General features: G+C 48.7%; 8 protein-coding genes across 8 annotated transcripts; 5 read left to right on the forward strand and 3 right to left on the reverse strand.

Moving 5' to 3' along the window:
* Window positions 1-109: 109 nt before the first annotated feature.
* On the forward strand, window positions 110-1045 carry N7482_003752 (uncharacterized protein; the record flags this gene model as incomplete). Its single annotated transcript, XM_056685877.1, has 4 exons — window positions 110-163; window positions 238-279; window positions 381-842; window positions 923-1045. The coding sequence occupies 4 exons, from the start codon at window positions 110-112 to the stop codon at window positions 1043-1045; spliced, it is 681 nt and encodes a 226-aa protein (XP_056544619.1).
* A 1087-nt stretch (window positions 1046-2132) lies between these two features.
* On the reverse strand, window positions 2133-4021 carry N7482_003753 (CoA-acylating methylmalonate-semialdehyde dehydrogenase; the record flags this gene model as incomplete). Its single annotated transcript, XM_056685878.1, has 3 exons — window positions 2133-2549; window positions 2609-3246; window positions 3304-4021. The coding sequence occupies 3 exons, from the start codon at window positions 4019-4021 to the stop codon at window positions 2133-2135; spliced, it is 1773 nt and encodes a 590-aa protein (XP_056544620.1).
* Window positions 4022-4782: 761 nt separating this feature from the next.
* clxA (calnexin) lies at window positions 4783-6654 on the reverse strand (the record flags this gene model as incomplete). Its single annotated transcript, XM_056685879.1, has 4 exons — window positions 4783-5277; window positions 5337-5990; window positions 6061-6474; window positions 6532-6654. The coding sequence occupies 4 exons, from the start codon at window positions 6652-6654 to the stop codon at window positions 4783-4785; spliced, it is 1686 nt and encodes a 561-aa protein (XP_056544621.1).
* Window positions 6655-7293: 639 nt separating this feature from the next.
* On the forward strand, window positions 7294-8155 carry mde1 (methylthioribulose 1-phosphate dehydratase MDE1; the record flags this gene model as incomplete). The annotated part of the gene is made up of 3 exons (XM_056685880.1): window positions 7294-7443; window positions 7506-7981; window positions 8044-8155. The coding sequence occupies 3 exons, from the start codon at window positions 7294-7296 to the stop codon at window positions 8153-8155; spliced, it is 738 nt and encodes a 245-aa protein (XP_056544622.1).
* A 478-nt stretch (window positions 8156-8633) lies between these two features.
* N7482_003756 (sorting nexin 1) lies at window positions 8634-10669 on the forward strand (the record flags this gene model as incomplete). Its single annotated transcript, XM_056685881.1, has 6 exons — window positions 8634-8667; window positions 8722-8781; window positions 8836-9341; window positions 9411-9791; window positions 9843-10445; window positions 10505-10669. 6 exons carry the CDS (start codon window positions 8634-8636, stop codon window positions 10667-10669), a joined length of 1749 nt encoding a protein of 582 aa, XP_056544623.1.
* Window positions 10670-11876: 1207 nt separating this feature from the next.
* N7482_003757 (uncharacterized protein) lies at window positions 11877-13321 on the reverse strand (the record flags this gene model as incomplete). The annotated part of the gene is made up of 3 exons (XM_056685882.1): window positions 11877-12240; window positions 12292-12860; window positions 12923-13321. 3 exons carry the CDS (start codon window positions 13319-13321, stop codon window positions 11877-11879), a joined length of 1332 nt encoding a protein of 443 aa, XP_056544624.1.
* A 9324-nt stretch (window positions 13322-22645) lies between these two features.
* Window positions 22646-23923, forward strand: N7482_003758 (uncharacterized protein; the record flags this gene model as incomplete). The annotated part of the gene is made up of 1 exon (XM_056685883.1): window positions 22646-23923. One exon carries the CDS (start codon window positions 22646-22648, stop codon window positions 23921-23923), a length of 1278 nt encoding a protein of 425 aa, XP_056544625.1.
* A 1178-nt stretch (window positions 23924-25101) lies between these two features.
* On the forward strand, window positions 25102-26523 carry N7482_003759 (F-box protein; the record flags this gene model as incomplete). Its single annotated transcript, XM_056685884.1, has 1 exon — window positions 25102-26523. One exon carries the CDS (start codon window positions 25102-25104, stop codon window positions 26521-26523), a length of 1422 nt encoding a protein of 473 aa, XP_056544626.1.
* Window positions 26524-27326: the final 803 nt, after the last annotated feature.

Here is a 27326-nt window from a genome sequence, read left to right on the forward strand (position 1 = left end):
ATTGTGTCTTTCAATTCCACTCTCAATTCGCACAATCTCACTTGTTACGACCACTAAGTTGTTCGCCGTTTACCCCATCACCCCGCATTGCTATCTCTACAAGATCGAAATGGCTGCTCCCGCCGATATCACAGTCAAGAACCTCAGTGGGCAGTGGGTGATGGTATGTTCCCAAGCGAAGGAGAATATTACTCACCGGTGAAATTGAAACTGACGATTTACGACTTTGTGCAACAGGACGCAACCCTGTCCGACCCCGCTGATCCCATCCTGTCTTTGGTATGAACCCAATGGGCGTGCACTCAGGGCTCCACAAGCTCGTACATGGGTATCCATGCCAAGGGCACACAGAAAAAGGAAACCCGCTAACCCTGACGCAGCAAGGCATGAGCTGGGTACTCCGAAAGGCCCTCCCCTACGCCACCGTTACCCTGCATGTGCATGAGTATGCGGACTCCGAGAACCCGCAGGTGTATCACATCGATGTTGAACAGGTCATTACCGGCGGTATTACTGGAAGCAAGGAGGCACGCACGCTCGACTGGCAGGGGCGCGACCATGTCGACAAGATCTTCGGCACCGTGCACGGCAAGTCGCGGTTTCTCCGTGGCTCCAAGGGAGACGACGGCAAGGTCCGCCCGGCCGTTGATTTCCAGACCAAGGTCGGTGAGGGTGAAAAGGATGCTAGGGTTCAGCGTTTCCTGCGCGGCGAGGTCCTCCTCGACGGATCTGCTGCGGAGGGCTTCCTTGTTGACGATGAGGGTGCAGAGTTTGGCGAGGGTGAGGGTCTCTGGATGCAGAGCTTTGTCGTGAATGATGAGAAAGGCTGGACTGCTGAGCAGGTATGTTAGCCTTTTTTCTGGCATTTCAATATACGTGATGCTTGCATGTGATTTGCGGGTGCTAATCTCCACTCTTTTAGATCTGGGGCTTCGAGCTTGTTGATGGCCAGCGCCGCCACACCCGCCGTGTTGCCGTGACCAAGGAGGGTCAGGTCGAACTGGCTCGTCTGGTGTACAAGTTCGAGGCACGACGGGGCGAGTAAAAGCTTGGTATGAGAAGAGATGGATTAAAACTTGGATGGGCTTCGTGAGACCCAAATGTTGCTCCACCAACTCGATAGAAAGTAGACCAACTCAATTGCTGGCTAATTTGCTACCCTGATGTACCTGCGTGGACGTAAAGAAGTATTGTTGACTGTCGTAGCTTGCTTCAATGGTGTCGATTGATCAATCGTTTGACCGAGCAAGGTCTGTTGGTAGGGCCATTGTGTATTCTGTGGATGTAAACTTGTGTTTACAGTAGGTGCTGCCCATACCAGCCCTAACTGCTCGTTTCCTCCCATAGTGACTGGCTACCGACACCAATAATAACCGCTAGAAAAAGGTGAGCGCTTGCCCACATTTAGTTCATGATTACACACCAACCAGCCCTGCCACTCAATCCCGTCTTCTCTTAGCATCCACCCAGTCTCCTCGGACGGCAGGTATGTCCCATCCATCCACCGAGTAGCGTACCTTCCTAACACCGCCAAAATCACCCCTTATGACCCCCGAATGGGTATTCTTTCTAACCAGATTCCCCCTGTGGTGCAGTGGGTAACGCGTACATCCATTTTCCGTCATGTGCAGAAATTGCTGGGCCGAGGCGATCGCGTGACTGCATCCCTGGTGTCTTGGGGCCGATCCACTGAGGAGCCTGCTTGACATACATTGAGGTGCACCATTCCTCAATGTGGGGGATCTGGTTTTTAAATTGTTCTTATCATTTGACTGTGTTATTCGATGTTGAGTGTCGTGTGACGAGTGCCAAGCCTCGGGCGCAGTTGAGGCTATTCGAAGAATCGTGGGAGCCGACGAGGTTAGATGACCGGGGTTCAACCCCTTGGGGGTCATTTTAAAAACATTCTTGCAAATGTAAGCCCGGGTAGTTTTGAGCTATTTCTATTAAAATTAGAGGGAAAACGGAGGTTCCTGAGAGGTAATTGCCCCAAGGACGGTTGGGGTATTTGCATTGCAGGGCCGGAAGCCGCTCGTAGGCCAATTTTTTGAGGAACAAAATATGCATAAAGAGTACATGATCATGACGAGACAAAGGAGTAAATGAATGAAAAAAAGCATTATGGCCAGCGTTTACGAGTGAGTGGGCATCACGACACTCGCCTTGGTGCTGACCGCGTCCTCAGCCTTCCACAAGCTGGTCACGGTCTTCTGCTGGGTATAGAATTGCAAGCCGGGCTTGCCGTAGAAGGTGTTCGCACCACCACCGGCGATACTCTTTTTGTTACCGGTGAAGGAGAACATGGGCAGGGGTACGGGGATGGGCACGTTGATACCCAGCTGGCCGGCCTCGATGTCCTTCTGGAAACGCGAGGCGGTCGAGCCGGAGCGGGTGAAAATGGCGGCGCCGTTGCCGTACTCGTTGGCATTGATGAGGTTGATGGCGTCATCTAGGGTCTCGACATTCAGGCAGACGAGGACGGGCCCGAAGATCTCCTCCTTGTAGCACTTCATGTCAGGAGTGACATTGGTGATGATGGTGGGGCCGATCTGGATGAACTTAACATCAGTATGAGGGTTATCGTCAACATGGAGATTGCTCTTCTTACAAAGTTGCCGTTGGGGTACTTCTCGGGCTTGCAGCCTCGGCCATCAAGGAGAATGGTAGCACCCTCCTCCTCAGCGCTAGCGATGAGGTCCTCAATGCGCTTCTTGCTCTCGGGACTGATGACAGGGCCGAGATCAGCACCCTCCTCGAAGCCGCCGTTCACTTTGAGAGCCTTCGCACGCTCGGCAATCTCAGGCAGCCAGTCCTTGGTCTCACCGACCATAACAGTGGTGCTGAGAGCCATGCAGCGCTGTCCAGCAGCACCAAAGGCGGCACCCACGATGGCGTTCAGGGTGTGATTTTTGTTGCAGTCGGGCAGGACGGCGGCGTGGTTCTTGGCACCTAGGTTGGCCTGGACACGCTTGCCATTGGCAGAGCCGCGGGTATATATATACTCGCCAGCACGGTTGCTGCCGACGAAGCTGATAGCTTTAATAGCGGGCTCGTCGAGGATGAAGTCGACGGTACGGGCGGAACCGTGAACGATGTTGATCACACCAGGAGGGAAGCCAGCCTCCTTAGCCAGCTCGGCTAGGATCATAGCAGCCCCGGGGTCACGCTCAGAGGGCTTCATGACCAAACAGTTACCAGTAACGGTGGCGATAGGGATACACCAGAGGGGAATCATAGCGGGGAAGTCTTATCGTCAGTCAGCGGCGGATAGGGAAGTATGATAACAGTTGTCCCAGAACTTACTAAAGGGGCAAATGGCAGCGACAACACCCAAAGGCTCACGGTAGCTGCGGGTCTCCATATCCTTGGCCACCTCCAGAACCTCACCGGGCATCTGGGTGGTGATACCACAGGCAGTCTCAGCGACCTGCAGACCACGGAGAACATCACCCTTGGCGTCAGCGAAGGTCTTGCCCTGCTCGAGAGTGATGGATGCGGCTAGCCGGTCCCAGTTGTCACGGATCAGGTTGGTGAACTTGAACAGAATCTGCTGCTTCGCCATGATACTGGTTGCTCGCCAGGCGGGGAATGCCTTCTCGGCAGACTTGACGGCGGCCTGGAGCTCCTCATCGGTGCTTTGAGGCACCCGGGTCACCAAGTTGTTTGTGGCAGGGTCATGGAGATCAATCCAGGTGGTGGCCTTAGAAGTGACAAATTCGTTGTCAATGAAGTTGGTCGTATCGATCGGGTTCACAATCGGCTGGTGGTCCGTCGGATACTCGGTAGCGGTGGTGGCAGCAGAGGTGGTTGCCGGCGTGAGCTGCTTAGCAGTGGCATGCAAGCGCCGAGCGGCAGACATGGCTCCGGGAGTCGACACTGATTGCTGAGAAGACAGGTGGGCAATTCGCGTCGTAGTAGTGGTCAGGGACCGGGCACTGGAGGCAGCCCTGGCGACGAGGGGCGTGCGGGGAGAAGAGCGGAGAGCGGGGATGGTACGGGCCAAAGACCGGCGGGCGGCCATGATAGATTGACGAGATGAAAGGAAAGCTGAAGAGGGTATTTGGGAGACAACAGGAGGTGAAAGAAGACGCAGGTCAAGGACGCTGTGTTACGTGGCGAGAATGAAGTATAAGAAGGCCGGCCAGTGACCCAAAGGGAATGCAGGTTACCTCAGGCCCGAGGTCAACCGCCCGGTCGCCCTACCGCCTTTCTATCGCCCCCCATACAAACATACAAACGGGGTCAAACTGAGGAGGCGATAAGCTGGCCTCGGTATTGCCAGCCAATCAGGTTTCACAGCAATCAACTCGAATCGCCGAAGCTGCCCGCAATCGCATCCAAGCTCGCATAGGAGCTACTTCGGGGTAGGCAGTTCCGAGAAATGACCCGTTCGCGATATCCTGCCAGGCTGTTTCAAAGTACAGCCCACCTACAGTACCCCATGTAAACATACTACTATTGATCTGATCAGTCTAGACAATCCTTATAGCAAGTAGCTAGCTGTATGACCTTCCGTATCACCGTATTCATGCCCTTAAAAAAGGAAATTTGCCATTGGAGGAAATACGCGTTTTGAGGAAGAAAAATGAACGAGTATACCGGGCCCTCCATTTCGAAGTGGATCTCGCACTACCTAAAAGTACTTTACTAGTGCTACATATGCCAATAACAAACAGGTGATAATTTGGGGGAATAAGGAAAACAACGCAGGGAAAAAACTATGCGATCTCAATTGTTTGGGTTTATGGGGTAACGCTTTCTTCCAACATTTGGTGTCGTCTTTTACTCCGCAGAGGAGCGAGTGGCGCGCTTGGTGACTCCGCCCTTGCCAGTGTCGGCGGAGGAGCTGGTGGCCTCGCCAGTCTTCTCCTTGGCACCGCCGGCTGCCGCCTTGCCCTTCTTCTCTGCAGCGGGAGCCGGGCTGCTGGAACGAATGGCACCCACGATGATCAGGATGGAGGTCAACAGGAGGGCAACCAGTCCACCAGCCACCTCGGGGACTTTCTTGACGGCGTCGATGGGGTCCTGCTTGGCCAGGTGGTTAAAGTAGTAAATCTTCTGGCGGACGAACGTGACAGGGTCCTCCTTGAAGGCGACAGTGGTACCTCCAACAGGAGCCACGGGCTTAGGCTTGCTGGCCTCCTCCTCGGCCTCCTCAATGGGGTACTTGACATCAAAGGTCTCCTTGCGGAGCTGCTCAGCCTCCTCGACGGAGTGACCGATATAGATGTTGTCAAACAGGATGTCGTTCTGCATGGTCCAGATCTCGAAACCAATCTGCGAGACACGTCAGCATTCAGTGCCGCTACCAGCGGACGGAAAAGGGATGTACTCACAGCGCCCATGGGCTCCAAGTTGGAGGGAGTCTTGTCCTCGAAGTAGTTGGGGTTGGCAATCTTGCGCGGGGCCCAAGGACCCTTGTACGCAGGGTTGTCAATCATAGGAGCGGACCACTTGCCCTTATACTCGGGGTTCTTGATCATGGGACGAATCCACTCGCCACAGCCAGAGACATCGGCGCACTTGGGGTTGGGAACCGTGGGGGCGAGCCAGTCACCATCCTCCTCCTCATCCCAGTCCTCGGGCTTCTCGGCCTCAGGGTCAGGGACGCTAGTGGGCTCGTCCTCCAGCCAGTCAGCGGGCTTCTCCGCCTCCTCATCCACAATCTCAAAGGGAGCCTCCTCATCCCAGTCCTCTGGCTTGGTGGCCTCGGGATCGGCGATCTTCACCTCGTCCACCCAGTCAGCGGGCTTCTTGTCCTTGGGGTCGTCAATCTCCTTCTCAGGGTTGACGGGAGGGTTGAATTCCTCCAGGAGGCTTCCCTCCTTGACGGACTCGCCGTTGACGAGGATCTCAAACGTTTGATCGGGCTTGACGACCAGGGTGTAAAGGGAGGTGAGCTTGGAGGTGCGGGCAACGGGGGGAGTCTTGAGGTGCTTCTCCTCATACTCGCCGGTCTTGGGGTTCTTGTGACGGAAGATGAAGTGGACCTGGACAGAGAGTGGAAGATGGTGAGCACTGATGATCTCACTCAACAAGCATCGGGGGCCTGGAACATACCTTGTTGGTGGCACCGCACTTGTCGGGACCGAACATGATCACATAGGGAGTGCCGTTGGAGAACTCCTCCTGGTGGAGCTTCTTGTTCTCCTGGAGGAGCTTAAGGTAGGCACCGCCGCAGACCAGGGAGTTCTGGGGCTTGACCTCATACTGGACCACCAGAGTCTTGCCCTTGTTGTCAATCTTCTTGGGGAACTTGGCCGAGATGGCGTGATGGGCAGCCGCGTTCTTTACGACCAGACCCTTGTCGCCCTCAATGCCCTTGAAGACAGAGGGCTCCTCAACCGCCCATTCGCCGACGTAGGCCCAGTCCTCATCAGACTTGGGGTCGTCCTTCTTCGCGTGCGAGAGTTGCCACCGCGACTCCCAATCGTCGGTGAACTGCTCCAGGAAGGGAGCCTTGAGAGAAGTCGGCTAGTAAGGGGGTTAGGAGGATCATTCAAGGTCAATTATGGGTGGTTCCGAACATACCGTGAAGGTGGGCTTCTCAACGGCAGCAGCGGCATTAGGAACAGCTTCCGCTTCCTCGGCATGGGCATAGCCCAGAAGGGTAGCCGATGAGACCAGAGCCGTGACGGCGGTGTTGAAGCGCATGATGAACAACAAGGGACGAAATGAGGGAAAGCGCACAGCACCGGGGTAAAGGGAAGAGGGGAAAAGACAGCCTCAGGAAAGAGGAGAAACGCGGAGGTTATATAGAGCGACGCGGACTGGCGAAGGTCGAAGAAGGTCCAGGTGGCCTCTTCATCGCAGCTCCCAATCGGGACTAGTGCGGCCGTGAGGTACCGCGTCCCCTTCGATCGCCTTCGATGCGAGGAAACTATACTTCATGCCAGGCATTCAAGGTTGCGAATATGGGATTTCTACTGCTTTGATAGAATTGAAAGGGTTCCAATTACCAGCTGAAGTAGACGGAAAGTTCCATTAATTCTTCCCGATCAACCTGTTTGGCAGTTGCGCAGCGCCCGTGTTGCCGTAGGATTCATTGGGTGATTGGGTGCTGTGTAATGCGCGGAGCTGCAGATTCCACCCCGCCCGGGAAGATTTATTGATTGCGCCAGTTAGACCGGCGCTGCTCCATCCCAGATCAACCACTTGACTGACACTTTTTTGTCTCATAGTAAGTGAGAATTGGTCGCTAGGTCTCGGCAGCTTCAATGATCTGCTTGTGGCACGCCCGACAGGCGTCGGAACGTGCTCACGTCCAGCGCTGACTCCCCCCTCCAGCCCACCATGTCCTCCACTCCAGACGAGGCCGTCGCGGCCACCACCAACAATGACCACCTCGTGCAGTCTTCCGACCCCGAGCACCCGGCGAACCTCATTCCGGAGTTATGCCGCAAATTCTACAATTGGGGATGGGTTACTGGCACCGGTGGAGGGGTAAGACTCTCGAGACCCCTCAGGTGCGGGCAGCGCAAAGAGCATTCGCTGACTGGAAATAGACCTCCATCCGCCACGGCGATCACATCTTCATTGCTCCCTCCGGAGTCCAGAAGGAGCTTATGAAGTCTGAGAACATCTTCGTCCTCCAATGGCCCACCAAGAAATACCCTGCCGAGGAGCGCAACTATATCCGCCGGCCTCTCAAGCTCAATCCGTCCGCCTGCACTCCGCTGTTCTTGACGGCCTTTGAGAACGGTGCCGGTTGCTGTATTCACACCCACTCCCAGTGGGCAGTCCTAGTGACCTTGCTGGTCGAGCGGGAGAAGGGCCCGGACGCCTGCTTTGAGATCAGCACCATCGAGCAGATCAAGGGTATTCCCCGAGGCAAGGGCAAGGGCATGTTGGGATACCATGACACCCTGCGTATCCCCATCATTGAGAACACTGCCTTCGAGGAGGACCTGACTAGTGGTCTGGAGGCCGCCATGATGACATACCCGGACACGTACGCGGTGCTCGTTCGCAGACACGGAATGTAAGGATAATTCTGCCATATTTGCGCTTCTGATGATTTCAAAATGCTGATTGTTGTCGCAGCTATGTCTGGGGTGACAATGTTGCCAAGGCAAAGACCCAGTGCGAAAGTCTGGACTATCTGTTCCAGCTGGCCGTGGAAATGCACAAGCTGGGCCTTCCGTGGGTCAAATAAGTGACAAAGGCTCCATGGTTTTCGATAGACTGCCGCAGGACAGGTATTGAGTCCACCATTTCTATAGATTGATCGGTACTGAGGTCCAATTGAGACGACGTGACGTATTTATGTAATCTGAATTCATGCTGTTATGCCGTAGCAACAGGATTTGGATGGGGAGGGACTTCTGAAAGATGATATCAATCGTAAAAAGCGCAAGACACGTAAAAAGTAAGTTACCCAAAGTCAAAGATAGCAGATGTGCAATAAAACACGCGAAGCTCACCCTCAATCATTGGGGCTTGCTGGAGATCCCGTGAGTGACTAAGACCGCGGATCATCCTCCGCTCCACCTCCAACTGCCAACTGCCAGCTTCCCACCTTCTAGGTTCCCCCTGCTTTTGGAGCTTCGACTAACCCAACCTTGGTGCACGATCTTCTAATCAATTCTTTGAGATCTCTTGGCCCCCTCCTCGACCGTACCCGACCGGCAGCAATGGACCTCGACACCGGAGCCTCCCCGTGGGGCGGTAGGCAGTCATGATACCACAGCTCTTTGGATTGCGATCTAATGTAGGATACAGATGAGCCGTCACATTCCCTGGATAGCCATAGCAAACCAAAGAACGGTATCCAGGATAGTGGTGCGTCAAACCCTTGAAAGATCTCCATTCCCACCAACCCCTCACTAAACGTAGGGTTCTCTCTTCCTGCAGCTCCCGCCCAGGTCGCTCCATCAGCTGGTAGCCCGGAAGTTCGAACACCCGGAAGACGAGTCCCGCGAGGAACGCGCAAGATCAGCGCACAGGCTACAAGATTGGAAGCCGTCGATAACACTGTCGATCCGCTTGGCCCGTTGGGAGAAGCGACGGCCGACGCGAGTGCGACTCCTTCCGACGAGGCCCCCGCCCCTCCCCAGAAAGAATCGCTCGCTGCTCGCAGCCCTCAACCGCCATCAACTTTCTCCCAGACCTCGAGTGGGGCCGGCCTCGCGGACTCGGTGACCCTGGAAGAAGATGGTGCTGGTTTCCGAGGCCCTCCGCCTGTGCAGCCCCCGGTCGATTTCGAGGGACTGAAGCGGCAATCGCAACCCAGCATGAGCGTAGAGCAAGCTGCGAAACCAACATTTGACATTAGTGTGGGAGATCCACACAAAGTGGGAGACCTGACAAGTAGTCACATTGTTTACCAAGTTCGGACAAGGGTATTGATCGCCTTTGGATGTGGGTGGCACTTTTGGACAGCGCAAGGCTAACCATACATGGGTTCCTAGACAACGTCCAAGGCATACCGCCTACCCGAGTTCTCAGTTAGCCGCCGGTACCGTGACTTTCTCTGGCTTTACAACTCTTTGCACAATAACAACCCCGGTGTGGTTGTTGCTCCGCCCCCAGAGAAACAGGCCGTAGGCCGCTTTGATACAAACTTTGTGGAGTCGCGGCGAGCTGCTCTCGAACGGATGCTGAACAAGATTGCCTCTCACCAGATCCTCCAGCAGGATGGCGACTTAAAGATATTCCTGGAAAGTGAAGCCTTCAACGTTGACGTTAAGAATAAGGAGAACCGGGAGCCTGATCTCGGACAGAGCAAAGGCATGTTCAGCACCTTTGGTATTTCGGTTGGCGGAGGCGGCAAGTTTGTAGAGCATGACGACGTAAGTGGGTTCATTGGTAATTCTGAACAGGCTGACTCACTTTCTGAACAGTGGTTCCATGATCGGAAGATCTATTTGGACGCGCTAGAGACCCAGCTCAAGGCGCTCCTTAAATCTATGGACACCGTGGTCGCGCAACGGAAAGGACTCTCCGAGGCCGCAGGCGATTTCTCAAGCTCGCTTCATGCCCTCGCTGCTGTTGAGCTTTCCCCGGCATTGGCATCTCCCTTGGATGGTCTGTCCGAGCTCCAATTCCGGATTAAAGAACTCTATGAACGCCAAGCACAACAGGACGTCCTCACTTTGGGCATCACAATTGATGAATACATTCGCTTGATCGGTAGTGTGAAGACCGCATTTTCTCAACGGCAAAAGGCCTTCCACAGCTGGCATGCTGCAGAGTCGGATCTACAGAAGCGCAAAAACACCCAGGAAAAGTTGCTCCGGCAGGGCAAGTCTCAACAGGATCGGTTGAATCAGGCCAACGCGGACGTCGCCGATGCGGAACGCAAGGTACACCAAACCCGACTTCTGTTTGAGGATATGGGCCGCTTGATGCGGGGCGAGCTGCAGAAATTCGAGAAGGAGAAAGTGGAGGATTTCAAATCTGGTGTGGAAACGTTCCTGGAGAGTGCCGTTGAGGCTCAAAAGGAGGTAAGATGATTACAATTTCATAACCATCGTCGTCCTGTCGCTAACTCAATTTACCATAGCTGATCGAGCTTTGGGAAACATTCCTCCTACGCTTAGATGCTGGGGAGGACGGTGTTCCATATTATATGCCTGAACCAGCGGCCGGAGAGATCGGCGAGGCTTCCGCCCCTGATTCGGCGGCATCAGCCATTGAGCCTGCACATATAACCGAAGATGACGCGTGATGATCCTCGACATTTACTCTCGGACGCTCATAAACAACTCACCCCGCAATCTGGCCCCCGCTATCCAGCCCCATCCTGTATTCTTCAAGGAACGTCTCCGTTCGACCCTCTCCTGTACCTTGCTATGGTGCAACTCAATGATTGTCTTCAGCCAGCTATCTTTCTTCCTTCTTCGATTTGTTGATTCAGAACTGTTGTCCGAATACCACTATTCACGTATTGCAACCGATATCACAACCGGGTTTTTCTATGATAGTCGCGAACTGGGTCTTGCAGAGTCTCCAGAACAGATTCAGTATGCCCTGTAAAAATTTGACCAGTCAGGGCAAGTGGTCGCCTAGGGGACCGCTAGGTTCCCCTACGGCCGTGAATACATCTGCTCCTCCACGTGCGAGAAGCCAAATTAAGCATGCTTCGTTGGTGCTGACGATTTGGGTCCGCCCACCTTTTCCAAGTTGTAAGACTGCATCGCATTGATTAAAATTCGCGACTGGAGAGCTCGTTAGCATCGCTATGCAAGCTCTGACGAGCTGAACGGTCTGCTGCTGGGAGAGCTGTGCTTAACATATAACAGCATCAAGCCACGCAGGCCATGATTCATGCAATACTATCTCAGCGAAGAGAGCACCAACCGAACACTCGTATTTCGGATCTTCGCCGCGGTATACGGTATACTCCGCAGGGTCCTCCAAACCCAGTCCATCGCACAGTGGACCTCTACTTGGCAGGCATCAGAGAAATCCTCGAAGGAAAGCTATCCACTCTTCGCAGTTGTATAGATTGAATCTATTTGCTTCTCCTTACCTGGTCGACAGGTCCTCTATCCTGCAAGTAGATACCTTATCAGATAGATCAGAGTGCCGATTGTGGTAAGATGAGCACACCCATATGTAATAGGATAAACAAAGTAATCCTTCACGGGGACGATAGCGATAGATAAAAGTATATCGCCAGATGCCCTCATCCTTCAATAATACTCTATGGAAATTTGGGTATAAACTATAGTATCGGTCTAGATTTAGAGCTAGCGACAATCAAGAAATTCAAATGAAATGGAGACTATGCTGAATTAATTGATCGATAAGGTCACAGAGGCCTCACCCGAGAACTGCATAAATACCTGTACCTCATCGATCTCTCCGCTCTCCGTACTTCCTCTATGATTTAATAGACTCAATCTGACCATGGACAGTGCGGGTTGCTTGACTCAACTGGCGGGTGCGCTCTTGTACTTATCATGAAGCGTTTGGATCTCTTTGTCGACATCCGCCATGTATTGCTCGATCTCCGACGTCTTTTTATCCGGAATATCCCGAAATTCGAACAGTGGCGCTTTGCGATCCGAATTATACATTGTTTCCATCCGGGTCCCAAGACCTCCGAGGGAGCCATCAATGTATTGATCAAACTGACGGAGTAAGTCATTCGTCTTCATGTTTTCGACCCAGCTTTTGATGCTCATTGTTTTTCCTGCCTCCACGTTGGCATTGGCGTTCTCGTACTGCAGTCCACTCAACTTGCTGCCTGGAACTGGCTTAGCGAGCGTTCCGGAACAGAATTCCTTGTCAAGACTACATACATTGTCAGTTGAATCAGCAGATTAGAAGGGGTGGAATTCTTACACTAGGCCCGATTTAGTCACAATCTTGTTTTCCTTTGTAACTTTTCTCTTGTAGCAAGCAAGAGTATTGACGAGATCCCAAAGATCGCCCTTGAGCTTATCTTGCACGACGTTATATAGTGTAGTAAAGTCATTTCGCGGCATGAAAGATGTGAAGAACTTAGGACTCTGATCTCCTGACATTTTGTATTTGGCGTTCTTGGCGTATGTCAAGACCAAGGAGCAGAATGCAAGCACATCATCGGTAATAGTGTTTGGGTCGATACCGTTTGGCTTTGAGGTAAAATATTGCTTTGTGACTAGGACGAAGTCATCTGCAAAGCGAACTGGAGACCCGGTAAGAACATTTGTTGAAGCGGTGTTCTTGTCCAAAGCCGCCTGTTGGAGTTTCATCAGATAGTAGACTGCCTCGAGTGGCATTGGCGCAGTGACCTGAGGTTCCCAGGGCACATTGTCGGCGTCGTCATCAGGGCCTGGCGAATCGATATACCATGGATTGCATTTGTTGTTCGCAACTGTCAAATAGACTTTCTTCCCGCCCTTTCGTCCTGTCCATGGTGACCATTTACGCTAACAGGGTCGGGTCAATCAGAAAGCTCAGCCATCTAGATTTTGTAATTGGATAAACTCACCAGATCCTCTGCAATCTCCTTACCGGCGGTTTGGGCTGTGCCCTTGCCAACCTTGACTTTCCGGCCGTCCACAATGTACTCTGCCTGGAGTTTTGAGGTGCCTGCTCCCGTGTCTGCCGTCAACATCCAGTTGTCGCCTTTGCGCCCGGCTACGAGCTCTTTCTTCGCTGCATTTGTATCATCTGCACTGCAACCATCACTCTTGAAATAGAACCACGGACTCTCGAACTCGACTCCGATACCTGCGGAACCATCGTCCGTGGGTCCGTCATTAACCTCGTTAATGTTCAGCTTTTCGGTCTCATCAGACAAGTCGCAATCATCCCCGTCATCCGTTGAGCCTGTGGGTGCTGCCAAGGCAGGCAGCAGAGCTGGTAAAAGGTAAAAGAGTAAACGCATAGTGGCGAGATTCTTTAATAGAACAAGATGAGAGAGGAAAAGCCAAAGAAGCTGTGATTGGTATTCAAACACGCACGGGAGAGGCGGTACATTTATATTTTCAGATATTCCCACCAAAACACCGAACAGGTTTATGTATTTGAATTGACTTATGGGCCATTTGGCCCCAAGCTACTCGAAGTGAGATAATTCAAGCCCCGGGAACCTGGTTGGGGGCAGGCCGCTGACGGTCCACAACCATGGAGGGCCTAGCGTGTGTCAGACCAGGGGGAGGGCCAACTCGTACCTAGATGGCCCCCATACTCCGAGCCTCGCGATGTCTCTATTGGGTAGGTGATCATGCATTCATGGCTTATGTTGTTCGATCGAACTAATGTCAGTGGAAGTTAACTTTGATCGCCCCTCCATGTCGCCCGACAAACCCAGCAGTACTTACTATCAATTAATGAAATCTATGATGACTTCGCTGTTTCCCATTATGAATCGTCTTTGTCCCCTCGGAATGGAAAGTAGCTTCAGGGAAAGTCTTTAATTACACGTTAGCACCATTTTTACCACTTTGTCGCCACTATAATTATTCCAGCAAGTCACAAACATCTAGCATTAAGGGCTAGTATCACAGCTTTGGCCACATTGTTCATAGTTTCATATCATAAAAGCCGTCTCCATCGGAGCTACCTTTCGCATAAGATTCAAGTCACTGACCCAACTCCAGAGAAAACACAATTTTGGTGACGGCTTCTACCTTCCCTGTGCATACCATACCGGAGGATGATAATACGGTGAGGTAACCATTAACTAATCGTAATCTACAGTAGGTGGTTTGATCATCCACTTTAGCCAATTAAGTTCTTGATTCAGGATCTGAATTCTTGAATCTTCCCTAGGAATGGGTGGGTAGAGACGATTCCATAGCCTACTCAGCCTCTTGTTAGCATTGTTTGCTAATTGAACAAAGACATTGCTCTCCCTCTCTATGCCCATGTCTTCACTAAGGAATTCTCTTTGAGATCAATATTCAGAGTGCGAGAGCCGCGGAACTAGGTTTAACATACTATAACGTAGGTATTTCTAGGTAGTCTTGAGAATCTGTTTATTACAAAACTTCCTTCATCCTACTTTCTACTTGCAAAACTAAGCCCCCGGCCCCCGAGGCGCACAAGTGGAGATAGGCGCACCAGCGCGCCTAAGGGTCCAGGTACGGGGGCCCCACGTACTACACGGCCCCCACGATATTTTGAGCTTCGTATATAAATCGACCTCGGAAAAATTATCCACCAGTATTCACTATCGAGTAAAGTAATGGGATAGACATTCAAGCTTTTCTTTGTTAGATTGCCCAGAAGGACTACAATCCCGCCGCCTCTCACTTCGATGCAGAAATTCAACATGTTTTTCTATCAATCAGGGGTGTTTCTACTTCGCTATTTCTCATTCGTCTTCTCCTTTTCGCCCCTAATGAACTGCGGCTTTAAATGGTAATATGCACCGCTGCTAGCTCTTTGCTGCCACCCTCCCCGGGATCTACGTTTCTGCCCCAGTGGAAACTATGTAGTATAACTCAATGTCTATAGCTTTAGCCCGATGATGATGATGATAATGATGATGATAACTCTATTAACCTAATGCAGCCCAGCTAGTGCGCAGTGGCTATGTAGGCGCTTCCTCCGGCGGAAGTAAGAGCTAACCGAACGCCCCCGAAACGTAGTAGATAGTAAATATAAAGGGAAACGGCGTTTTGCCAAACAAATGCAGCTGAATATTAGCCCATTACAGTACCTATATACCCTCAATAATTAATCCCACTGTTTTCCTCCCTCACTTCGCCCTCTCTCGCCTGCGTCGCTATATATTACCTTCTTCTACTTCCGGCAGCGTATATATAGCTGCTTGCTTCTTTCGATTGATGTTTGCTAGCTATATAAGCTGTTCTAGTTAACCAGAGTTAACTCGACTAGTCGGTGTAGCGTATTTAGTTATAATCGTCCTAGCCCGTCTTAGGTTAAGCTAGGGTTTCGGTAGTTATATTATATATCGTCTTCGCCGCCTACTCCCCTGCTAGATTCGCTGTCTCTGGCCGTTATTTCGTTATCTTCTAGTTCCGAGTTAGGGTTAGGATCTAGCGTAGTATTAGTATCTAGCTTAGCGTTAGTATCTGGCTCCGTATTAGGGTCTAGCTCTTCGTTAGTAACTAGCTCTAGTTCGATCTCCGTCTGCCGGAATTAGCCTAGGAGACCTATTTATAATATAAATTCGGCTACGTAGCGGGTAGCCTACGGATAGGAGACGATCGCTTCGTAGTTAGCGGTCGCTCTAAGATCTATCTGTGCCCGGATTTTTTCTAGCATCTTGTAACGCTGCTTAGTATATAACGGATACTGTATAAGGATATATCTCGGTATTTAAGACCCCTCCTCGTAGTAATACTAGTTAGAATTATAAGCGCTAATCTTATATAAGAAATAGTTTAATACGATGCGTATCGAACGTATTTAGATTAATACCGACGTATAGTGCTTAGGTAGATATTTATATAGCTCTAAGGCTTTCTTATCCGGCTTCGGGAGTAACCGTTTAGTCGGTTTCCCTATCTTTTCGTAGTCCTACTTAGTAGCCTAGCGCTACTTAATCTACTACTATATATAGCTTTTAGCTAGGCTAGCTAGTAGGAATCGAGGCTAGTCGGATATAGGTTAATCCGAGCCGTTCCCGATAGCCCTATTAGTCGCCGCTAACTTTACTTTAATATCCGCCGTCTTATTACTAGGTATACCTACGTATACGGGGATCTAACGGATCTCGACGGGAATCTTATCGGACGTAGGCATATAAACAGGTCGGAGGGCTCGTACGTAATTATAAATTTAAGAGAGTACGTATTAGCCGGAGGACCGCTTAGGATTTCGCACTATCTAGATAGTAGCCTAGTAATTAGAGAAAATAACTATCTGCTTATAGATCTAGAGCTTAGCGATCGCTATCTCGATACTATTAAGCTCCGTAATATATATAGTAGACTCCTAGAGAGTCCCTAGGTATCGTTATAGGAAGATGCCGTCTTTTAGGGCGACGGCGGAGGCGCTAACCTAGTCTTTATACCTACTTCTATCTATAAAGGATAGAACTATCGGGCTATAGTTCTATCCTATCGGTCTTCCTCCTCCTTCCTCTTATATTATAGTTATAAGGCTCTCCTAGAAGAGAGACTCTGTCTCGATTCGGTTATACGAGGCTTACGTAGCCTCTGTATCTTTAATTATGTATAGGATCCGTGTCTCCTATAGTAATAGAACGAACGCTTTACGGGTCTCCTAGACCCCCGGGATATTTAGGATTCCTTTTAATTTCTACCGGTAGGCTTCTAGTAGTCCCTATCCTCTACGTTTAGTAGTCTTGGTCGTATACTTATAGCGTAGGTATTCCGGTTAGGCCTATTTTAGCCCTATTTAGATCCGGATAGCGGTTTCCTCGATTATTTATTCTATTTAGAGCTTGATAGGTAGTAAGAATAGTTCTATATTAAGTGCGGCTACGCTAGTTAACTTAAATACGCCGGAGATTAGGAGAGCGGTACGTCGCTAGATCTTAGTGTATTCGTTAGTAATCTTTAGCCGTTCTCTATATAGTATCGTTCTTATCTTAGGGTAATACTATACGGTAACGCTGTATAATATTTATAGGACTACTACCGCTTAGTAGACCCGCTATATAGCGTAGAGAGATATATCCTAGGTAGAGCTAGTGATAGCCCGGAGGGCCTCGAGGCTTCTGTTAGCTTTAGCGAGTAGTTTTTAGCGATGTATACTAAATATAAGATATTTATCGAGCTAAATACCGAGATATTTGGCCTATTTAATTAGTTAGATCGTCTAAGTAGCGGTTTATATAGCTATCTAGTTATAGCTAGTAGGGAATGTATAGTCGATATTGTATATATTAAAGTCGCTATCTTCTGGCTAGATAATTCGATATTAGTCGGCTATAGGTTAGTCTTAAATTTAGGGGTTCCGAAAGTGAATAAGTTTAAATTTCTTTAGTGTAAACTTGGCTGCGTATCGATCGGCCTAGACGTTGGCCTTAGTTAATACGCCTTCTAGTAGTTATACGTTTTAGTAGTAAGACTTAGAGATAGCGATAGTAGCTATATTGTCTATCTACCTAATTCCTTGTATATAATTATCCTTACTTATACCTTTTATGTACGTAAGGATGAGAGGGGTGTTAAAGATTAGAAAGATAATAGGCGATAGCGGTGATCCTTAGGGGATCCCTATTAGTATAAGGAAGATATCTAAGGTATAGCTAGTTAGTAGCCTAATATATATCGAGTAGCTAGTTAAGAAAGACTCTAGCTAAGCGGCGAAATAGCCTAGTCCTAGCCTACGGAGGTTATAAAGTAGTCGTTAGTAGGAAACGTTATTGTATACGCCGGTAACGTCTAAAAATAGCGCAGAGACTACCTAGTCGTATCCCTATATGGTATATACTATATTAAGGATTATCTATATAGTATAGTCGATACTAATACTTTTCCTTCTACCTAGATAGGTCCTTAGTAGGAGCTTATATTCCTCTACTGTCTACGTAATACGAATAGCGATGACTAACTCTAGTATCTTGCCGAGGGTATTTAGTAGGGCGATTAGGCGCTAGGACTTTAGTTTACGGAAGTCTCTTAGTCCTCCCTTTAGCAGCGTAACGGTAATCGAGTGCTAGAAGTAGCGAGGATTAAAGCCTATTTATATATATATATCGAAGATAGCTATTAGAGTAGCTACGAACTCGTAGCTATCTACTAAGATCTTCTATATACGGTTCGGGATTGTATCCTTACTAGGTACTTTATTAGGCGGTATTCTCTTAATAGCGTCCTTAACCTCCTATTAGGTAATAATAGGGAAGTCTAGCTGTTTCGGTAAGTACGTATTAGGGATATTAGAGAGGTCGGCCTCCGGTAGCTAAGGAAAGAATACCTAGCGGAGGGTCTCTACTTTCTACTAGTTCGTCTTTACCGGGCTATCTCTCCCGTTAAGTATTAGGACGTTACGGTAGGCCGGCTAGTTATATATATATATCTATTTAGAGACCTTCTAGAGACTACGGGGACTATCTTCTACTATCTATCTTACCTAGCTACAGAAGCCGTTTCTTAGAGCCCTATTAATTATCTTCCCTTTCTTATTCTTTAGTTCTTTATATTCGTTCTAGTCCTTCTCTATTATACTATCCCTCTTATATCGACGGAATATATAGTATATCTCTTTAATAGCCTCGGTATACTTAGGGGTCTACTCGGGCTAAGACTATTTAGATAGTCTAGCGAAGGGTATAGACGCCTAGATACCTTATTAGACGATACGTATAAGGTAGTCGGTAGCGTCGTCGATCTATTACGGGGTTTAGAGGCTATTACTATTACTACTAATTTAATATAGGTTTAGTTCGATAAATTTTAGAAACTTCTCTACGTCTATCGCCTTCTAGTTCCTCCGTAGGTTTTCCTCGGCTAGGATAGGCGAGATATCTATTATAGTATATATAGGGAGGTAATCCGAGTCGGTATATACTTTCTCCGTTACCGTATAGCTTACTAGGCGTATACGTAGGTTAGCTATAGCTAAAACTAAGTCGATAGTCGTTACTAAGTCCTTATCGCGCCTAGTGATTATATCTAGGGGTAGCTACGGATCTAATACAGTAACGGCTATTAGGTCGAGTAGCTTATCGGCTTTAGGCTCTAGCTATTAGACCCTATCGCCTTCCTATACCGGGTAGTATAGGTTATAGTTACCTATAATTAGGTAAGAGACGCCCTTCTAACGTTCTCTGGCTAACGGTATAAGTTCTTTTAATAGATCTAAGGCTCCCTAGCTGCCTCTCTTGTTATATAGATTAAATAGCCGAAGCTCTTCGCCGTCGACTAGCGTTATCTAGAGCTCTTATAGGTTACGGGAGTAGATAACGTAGGTATACTCGCCTAGTTTCTTTAATATAAATATATAGATATATATACGAGCTGCTTCGACGGGTAGGCTCGGGTCTATCGGGGGTCGGAGGAGGTTATAGGTATATTAGTAAGGCCGGTAAGTGTTATCTTTGAATTCTAATTTCTACGGCTCTTAGATAGCGATAATATCTACTAAGAGAACCTCCGGGTCTTTTAGAAATTAAGCTATTATCTTATCTTTCTATCGGTTTATATTATATTAGTATATTTTAAGTTCTCTTAGTATATATTATTACCGATTATACTAATTTATTAACGTTTAGACGGGGCTAGTTTCCTCGGGGTTTTCTACGCTCCTAGCTTTTCCTTTTAGCGGTTTTTACTATATAGCTTCTTCCGCTTCCTACTACTTATCTCTAGTAGCGAGCTAGGTCGATCCGGTAGCGATAGTACTAATAGTAGCGATAATAGTTAGAACTCCTAGTTAGATAGCTATTCCGGTAGGGAAGAGAGAGAGGATATCGACGGTTCGTTAGTATTATATAGTACTAATTAGCCTTTAGGTTCTTATATATCATTCTTAGCTTCGGATATTAATTCTACCCTTCGCCGGTTTACGTTCTCGATTAGTTTCGATATCTTTACTAATCTTCTATTACTCGAGTCCCCTAACTAGGAGTCCCCGGACCGTTTTCCTTCGCTAGTTAATTATAATTTCTTTTCCTCTATAGCCTTTATATAGGTAGTACGTACTTTAGCGGTTCGCTCTCTAGCTGCTTCGGATTTAGATAATACAGGAGGGAAGGTTCGGTAAAAGACTAGTTAGTACTGTATAACGTTATCGCTCGGCCTAAATTAGTAGTTATTAAGTAATTTAAGCGAGATTAAGGGGATTATAGGGCGAATCTATAAGGATTTAGGTATAAGTTCCTCTCTAGGTTCTTTCTCTCTAGCCTCTTCCTCTTTAGCCTCCTCTACTCTAGCCTCGCCTACTTTAGCCTTTTCTGCCTCTGTATCGGTCGAGTTTAATATAGTATAGGCTTCTATAGCCTCTTCTATTCCTATCTCCGCTAAATTTAGCTTAGGGTAGGCTTATATAAGTTTAGAGGTAGGTTCTTCCTCGGCTTTATCTACCCTAGTATCTATCGAATCTAACGGTTTTTATCCTTATTCTATACTATTATTTACTAGAGCTGTTATCGACTTAGTGTCGGTAGCTATTACCGGCTTACTAGCTATCTTAGTTTTATTCTTTATAGTTTTAGTAGTTTTAGTAGCCGCCGCCTTAGTAACCGGCGTAGCTACGTTTTAGGCGGATCGAGATAGGATAGGACCGGTATCCTACGAGCCTTTGTTATTAGGCTATATAGCTAGTATATCGCTACTCGTATCGCTAAGCTCTTCGCTAGATAAGCTTTAGGAGGTTCCCTATAAGCTAACGGAGGAGGGCTATAGGTTCGCCGGTAGCTATCGGATGCTAAACGGCGTAGGGACTAGATAAAATCTTCTCTAGTATTTAGCTCGCTTATTTATCCGCTTAACCTTCTAGATACGAAGTTAATAGTCCTAACTCTATATAGCGTATACGCCTTCGTAGTTAGTATATTTATATTTTTCGCGTATATCCTTCGAAGGGCAATCCCAAGACTAATAGCCCTCTGTATAGTATACGTATCTAATAGGTTAGGAATAGGCGGTTCCTATATATCTAAACTTTTAATAGTTAAAGTACTATCGTAGGCGAGACTTATAGTCGTATAAGACCGCTATTAGGTTATTATAGTCCTATAGGACTCTGTAGCTAATAGCCGTATTTATAGGGACTAGCGAGGTAAATTTAAGGATAAGGGAGCCGCTCTTACCCGACGGAATCTTTAGCTAATAGATCTTAGCTATCTTTGCCTTCGTTCCCTAGAACTAGATATTCTCCGCTAGTAGGTCTTTAATTACCGTCTCTTACGGTAAGTCCTCCGACGCCCGGTTAATTCTTAGAGAGCGTACGTTAACGTCGTGAACTACTACTCCCTACGTCGGTAGGTAGACGAAGGCGGTCTTATAGAGCCCCTTAGTCTACTTCTTACGGTATATCCGTAAGATCTCTGCCTCTTTTACGTTACGTACGGTGAACCGGATATTACCCGATTTAAGCTATCGGGACGCTAGGATTATTACCTAGGCGAGTACCGGTATCGGGTCGTAGGCGGATTATGCGGCTTTAGCCCTTATCTAGTTAGTACGCTTAGTAAGTTTAGCGCTAATTATCCTACGGAATAGGCTAACCTATAAGCGGTCTCCTAAGTATACGACTACTTCCCGGTTACGTACTACTTCCGAGACTCGTATAGGCGTAGAATCGGACGAGCTAGGGGAGGAGGATAGATAGTATACGGGCGCTGGCGCCCTTCTGGCTTACTCAGCGAAGGATCTGACGGTCTATCTCGCCGGCGGTTCGACTGCTATCTTAATATCCTGTATATCTTTACGGATCGCGGTGAGTTCTGCTTACTAGTCCGTCTGCAGCGGTGTTAATAGGAGGTCCTTCGTTAACGCCTCTATACGCTTCAGGAAGTCGGCGATCTTGGAATACTGTGTCTCTGGGGCCTTTACCCCGTTCTGCTTGCTGCACAGTGCTTTTAATAGTGCTTGTGCATCATGATTGGCGTTTAGTACGCGCTTACGGTTCGATGGCAGAGATTTCGATGGGCCTCCGGGCGCCCCTGACGGGACAGGCCCAACACCCTTTTGCGCGCGTACCACCATGATACTGGCCTGACAGGGTCAATGCCGGTATCAAGGTGTAGCGCAGGGAGTTAGATGAAATTTGCCGTGGTCTGTTACTCGCTAACTGGTCTGGTTCCTGAGATATTTCAAAAGTTCAATTTGGCGCTGAAGTTGTTGTTTTTCCATAGCTTTAGCCCCTATTTTCTGAAACTTCTTCTAAACCGGTGATAATCTCGACATCGGCGAAGTCAGCCTTGCAAAGAGCCCTATCCGCAGCAGCTATTAGCCCAAAATTATAGAGATTGGCCATGGTTTCACGGCATCGTTGGGGCCGACCTAACATCTATGTAAGGCGTTCTATGTATATCGGCCCAATAAGAACCGGCATCATCCATTTTGGCCCCTTGTTTGGTTCAGTTCGAGTCCCGTCCTTGATGGCCATCGAATTTTCATCTTCAGACGATATCGTCTCATGATACTTGCGGCCGGAACCCGTTCGTTCTCTCCACACCGTGGCTCCATTCTCCTGTCCCCTTGAGCAGATATGCCTAGCAAGGTTATGGGTTTACCGTGTCCGTAGGGCATATAAATAGAGCTTGTTCCTGTTCTTGCATCGTTCAAAATTATTTTATCATATCGCGAAGAAGTTGCCCGCCATGCATTTACTCTGGACTATTATTCCAATGCTATTTACTGCCTCTGCTGCACCTGCAGACCGATCCTTTCCAGATACTCATCGTGACGGGAATCTAGTGTTGTCTCATGATGGCACTGCCGATGATATCAATCCAAGCAATCTCGAGTCTTGGAGAAGCGTCGTTGAAAATGACGGCCACAAACGCGATTACCTCAATATGAAAGAAACTGATGAAGCACCAACACCAACCATCACAGCTTTCATGGCAGGCGATCCAGCCAACACGGGGCTGGTCAAGCGAACAACCAAAGCTTGCAAACCGAAAACCACATCCAAGCCTTCTTGCTCAATGAAGGATGCAGATCCCGATGAGGGCCTCAACTCTGCCCAATGCATCTGCAACGGCGTCACACTACCTCTCTTGACCCCGACCCACGTCACAATGGTAACCCAGAGTTGTGACTACACTGCCATCCCAACAAGTGGGCATATTACGACGACTCCACACCTGGGTCCCGCCACAACGGATACGAAGCATTGCCAGGTGTGCACTCCCGTGGTCAACAACGAGGATGAATGCACCTCCATAAAAAACTGTGTCGTACAGACAGGAGCAGTGACTGTCCAGGCCGGGAGCTCTTCAGTCCATGTGGGCACCATGACTGGTTCGGCACTCTACACTGGCATATCGAAGGCGCTGGAATCCTTGTGTCCCTCCGTCACACAGACAACGAGCATGACCGGGTGTGAGACCGGAACTGCGAAAATCAAGAATGTCCCCTACGTCAATGCTGGTTTCCTTGCTGAAGGCACGATAGACGTCAAGGTCGAAGCCAGTCAGTACAACGTCACTTCCCTGCGGGATGCCATGATCCGAAGCGCAGCCTTGACAGCAATGAATGCGGCGTCGGGTAAGAACTGCTATAAAGTGGATTATGATACGGAGGAGTATAGAAAACGAGATGATACGTCTCGGTGGGCCAAATGGCTGCCATCTTTCGTCAAGCGCGGGGATATCATGCCCCCTGACAGACACACTGATGTAACATTTTGCAACACGGTTGGATTTGCCGGAGTCAACTACTACAACCCCTGGTGGAGAGAGCACGATGCGGGAGCTTCGGACTACCTCGATGTTAATTACTCATTTGACAGCAACGGTGGGGGCGCCTTTGCATGTGAGATGCTGGAGGCCATGGTTGACTCCCTGGCGATTGTGGCGCCGGAGTTTGCTGTGGGAGATATCGAGCTGGGAGAGGCAATCGATGTTATATGCGAGAAGGCGGAGGGGCTATGATCATCTGTATATACAATCTGCCAGAGTTTAAAATTCGCAAGGGGTGAGGGTAAATGATACTACTACTACCACTACCACCACTACTACTACTACTACTCGTACAATGCTCTGCCTGATGACTGGAGACGCCTGTGACAGGCATTTCAATCAACGTAGCCGGACTACAACTATACCTATGATGTTGATGAATCCTAGATTTCTCGGATAGGAATATGGTATACATATAGGTAGATGTGCTACGCGTTGCTAAGTGGTAAAAGTGAGTAAGTGGGCGGGTGAAATCATACCAGCTTATTTCTATGGAAGACAATAAGAGATTGTGTTGAGGCGGTTAGTTTCGGCCTTCCGAGGGATTGGGTATACATAGAGGTAGATAGTGTCTCGAGATAAATGATCAGTATAAAGAACGACTATTCGACTCTAGATACAAGACGTAGCGCGAGGAAGCAAAGTCCTCGCGTCCAGAAGAACCCAGATACGCTATGTGGATCCGGTCTATCGTTTATCCTCCACTCATTGCGTATGATCCATCCATGACATGTACCATAAGAGTCCCTAGGCAGAACGGGCTGAAGCTGAATATTCCTACTTGTAATTAGTAGGGCTAAATTAAACAGTGAATGGGAATATAAGATTTCTAGTTCTATTATTGGAAACGAGTAAGCGAGTGGGACGCATCAACCTCCGAAGACGGGGCCGACGGTGGAGATGGAAGAACCAGGCCCGCTACCTTGGGGGCCATTGACGTGCAGTGATTGTATGGACTCCACAATAGTACGGAGTAAAGTCCAGTACGTACGACAACTACTCAGACCCCAAGTTAGGCATGGATCAACGTGTTTGCAGCGGGCAGTCTGAGAAAATTGACCAGAAACGCTTACTTAAGCCCACAATCGCCGGGCATCCGACGGCTGGGGCCGACCTGAAAGTAATTAGTACCGCACCCCACAGGAATCAAGAGATGTTCACTGGCCATTCATGAATCATCAAATAAATGCCCCCTTCTTGCTGAAAATCTTTTGATTTCTCGGTGAGTTTGGATCAGGAGGTGTTTGCCGCCGCGAGAACAGGTATCTAGCAGCGGCCATTCCCCAACCGAACTTTATCCTTGAAGCATCAACGAGCACTCAGTCTGCCAGCAAAGACCATTTTCATCTTAATACTCCTCTCTACTACTGATGGAGTTATTGCATTTCCCAAACGAGCTCCTTGAGACCGTCGCCGAATATGTCTTGCCAGAGGGTTTCGAGAGCCTTGCATTAACTTGCAAGCGGATGCATGCGGTTTGTGCTCCATTCATTGAGTACCACAACAGACTGCGCCGTCAATTCCAGGACTTCTATTACTACAAGACAAATCCGAGCCAGCTGGTCAAGAGTAATCCGGCGCTACTTCTACTGCCCGACACAATCAGCTCAGCGTTCAATTTGATCGGGCGCATCGCAATGGAGCCCGTTGTCGCGCGCTATATTCAACATGCCGACTTCAATCACGACAGCCGAATCACGAAAGGCTTATCGCGGCAATACGCAACAGATAATAGCCGTGAAGAAGCTGTGATGAAAATGCTTGCCGATTCTTCCGACCTAAAGCAAGCAGGCCTTGACTGGAAGGAATACTACGCTGCAATCGAGGAGGACCTCAACGCCGCTCGCTATTCACAACATGCTGCCGCTTTTGCTTTAACCCTCCTTCCTCATCTAAAGACTCTCCAGCTACCTCGATGGTGGAAGCCACAGACCGCACCCGACAAACTTATTGATATTATTATTTCGAAAGCTAGGAATGCCCCTGGTAGTGGGTCTAGCCTTGCGGCGGTCACCAGCCTGGTAGGCAATGGCTGTGCAGAGAACAGATTTGATCTAGACTGGGCACGGCCTCTTCTGGCCTTGCCAAACGTCCAATCTTTTGGAGGATATATCTGCAAAGGTACAGGTGGCAGCTACGGAAACGCCCCGTTTGAATATGCAGCCCTTGAAAATATCTCTCTCATAGATGCTTCTATTGATGAGGCAGCTATTGCGAGTGTTCTTCAATGCACCCCTAATCTCAAGACGTTCAGGTGCTTGTATGCAAGAGCAGAAGATAGTGATCCTCAGCAGGGCTGGGATCTCTGCCAGTTCCTCCTAGCAATCGAGCAAAACGTCGGGAACCACCTCATAGATCTTTCTTTACTCGTCGATGCGGAAGATCACGTCTCTATCACCCCCGGCAAGGTATCAATATGTGGCTTTCAGAGGCTACAAAGACTTGAGCTCCCCTTCAAAATTGCAGTTTGCAATCTTACCGCCGTTACTCCAACCTCTCCCGAGTCCTTGATCAGTGACATCATACCTGCTTCGGTTTCGCAGCTTTCTTTCGTTTCCCACGGAACAAGCGATGAGGCAAAGGCACTCGAGGTCATGTTTCATGACTTTTTCGCCAAGAAGTCTCAGCTACCAGCTCTTCAAGAGATCCACCTGACATTGCCTATGGAGGCGACCGACTCTTACAAGGAGCATTTTGTCACAGTATCCGCAGAGATTGAAAGGGCGGGTGTGAAGTTGGTAGAGGAGCCATTCATACAGTCAGCTACCTGGGAGGATGATGAGAACGAATAGTGAATATGCAGTTTACACTCACTAAGAGTGCTGTAACAGTAGGGGTATCGGGACTTCAGACAAGGGGAAAATTATGCAAACAGGAGCAAATATATTTAGCCAATTTTCCTTTCTATTATCCAACTTAGCACACTATCTCCAATTCGGCCGCATCCCTATTAGGCCAGCGGGTCTAGGTGCGAGTCGTAACACCGCCCGAACGGACGCCCCTTTAGCCCTTCACCTAAACAAAAGTTCATATTTGTGGATTTCAGCAGGGAAAGATTTAGCGAGGTGTCAGCACGCAGATAAGTGATCAAATAAATCGGTTTCGCTCTTCTTCACTGGTGGATTTTCCATGCTACTTCTTCTCTCGCTATAAGGCTATACTAACGATATCCACAGAATGCGCGCCGTCATGACGCAACATATCGGGTCTAGTATTTCTGCGGTCTCCTGGCGGGTGCCTTCCTTTTTTTCCCCTCACGTGGGTAATAAGTAATAGATAGAAGGAACTAGGTGTCCTACGGGTCAGTGGGCTACTTGGGAATGGGAAACGAGTGACACGATTAGCAAAAACAAATCGTTCCCAACCCAATTTGTTTTTTCTCGTAGTCTGGGGTCGAACTACGCTAGTCTCCTTTTTTGTGCTTTTCTGTTTTCGCCTTTTCCTGTTTCTTTTCGACTCGACAGGAGTCTTGTGCTTGGGGCTCAGCGTTACTAACATTTGACTTTCTCAATATCTTGTCCTATCTTGGGCGTCAAGATACTTTACGATGGACGCCGTAAATAGAGGAAGCGCTTCGACTCATTACTACGAATGA

Source organism: Penicillium canariense, assembly GCF_028826845.1.
Source record: "Penicillium canariense strain IBT 26290 chromosome Unknown utg000002l_segment0_segment0, whole genome shotgun sequence".
NCBI classification, from domain to species: domain Eukaryota; kingdom Fungi; phylum Ascomycota; class Eurotiomycetes; order Eurotiales; family Aspergillaceae; genus Penicillium; species Penicillium canariense.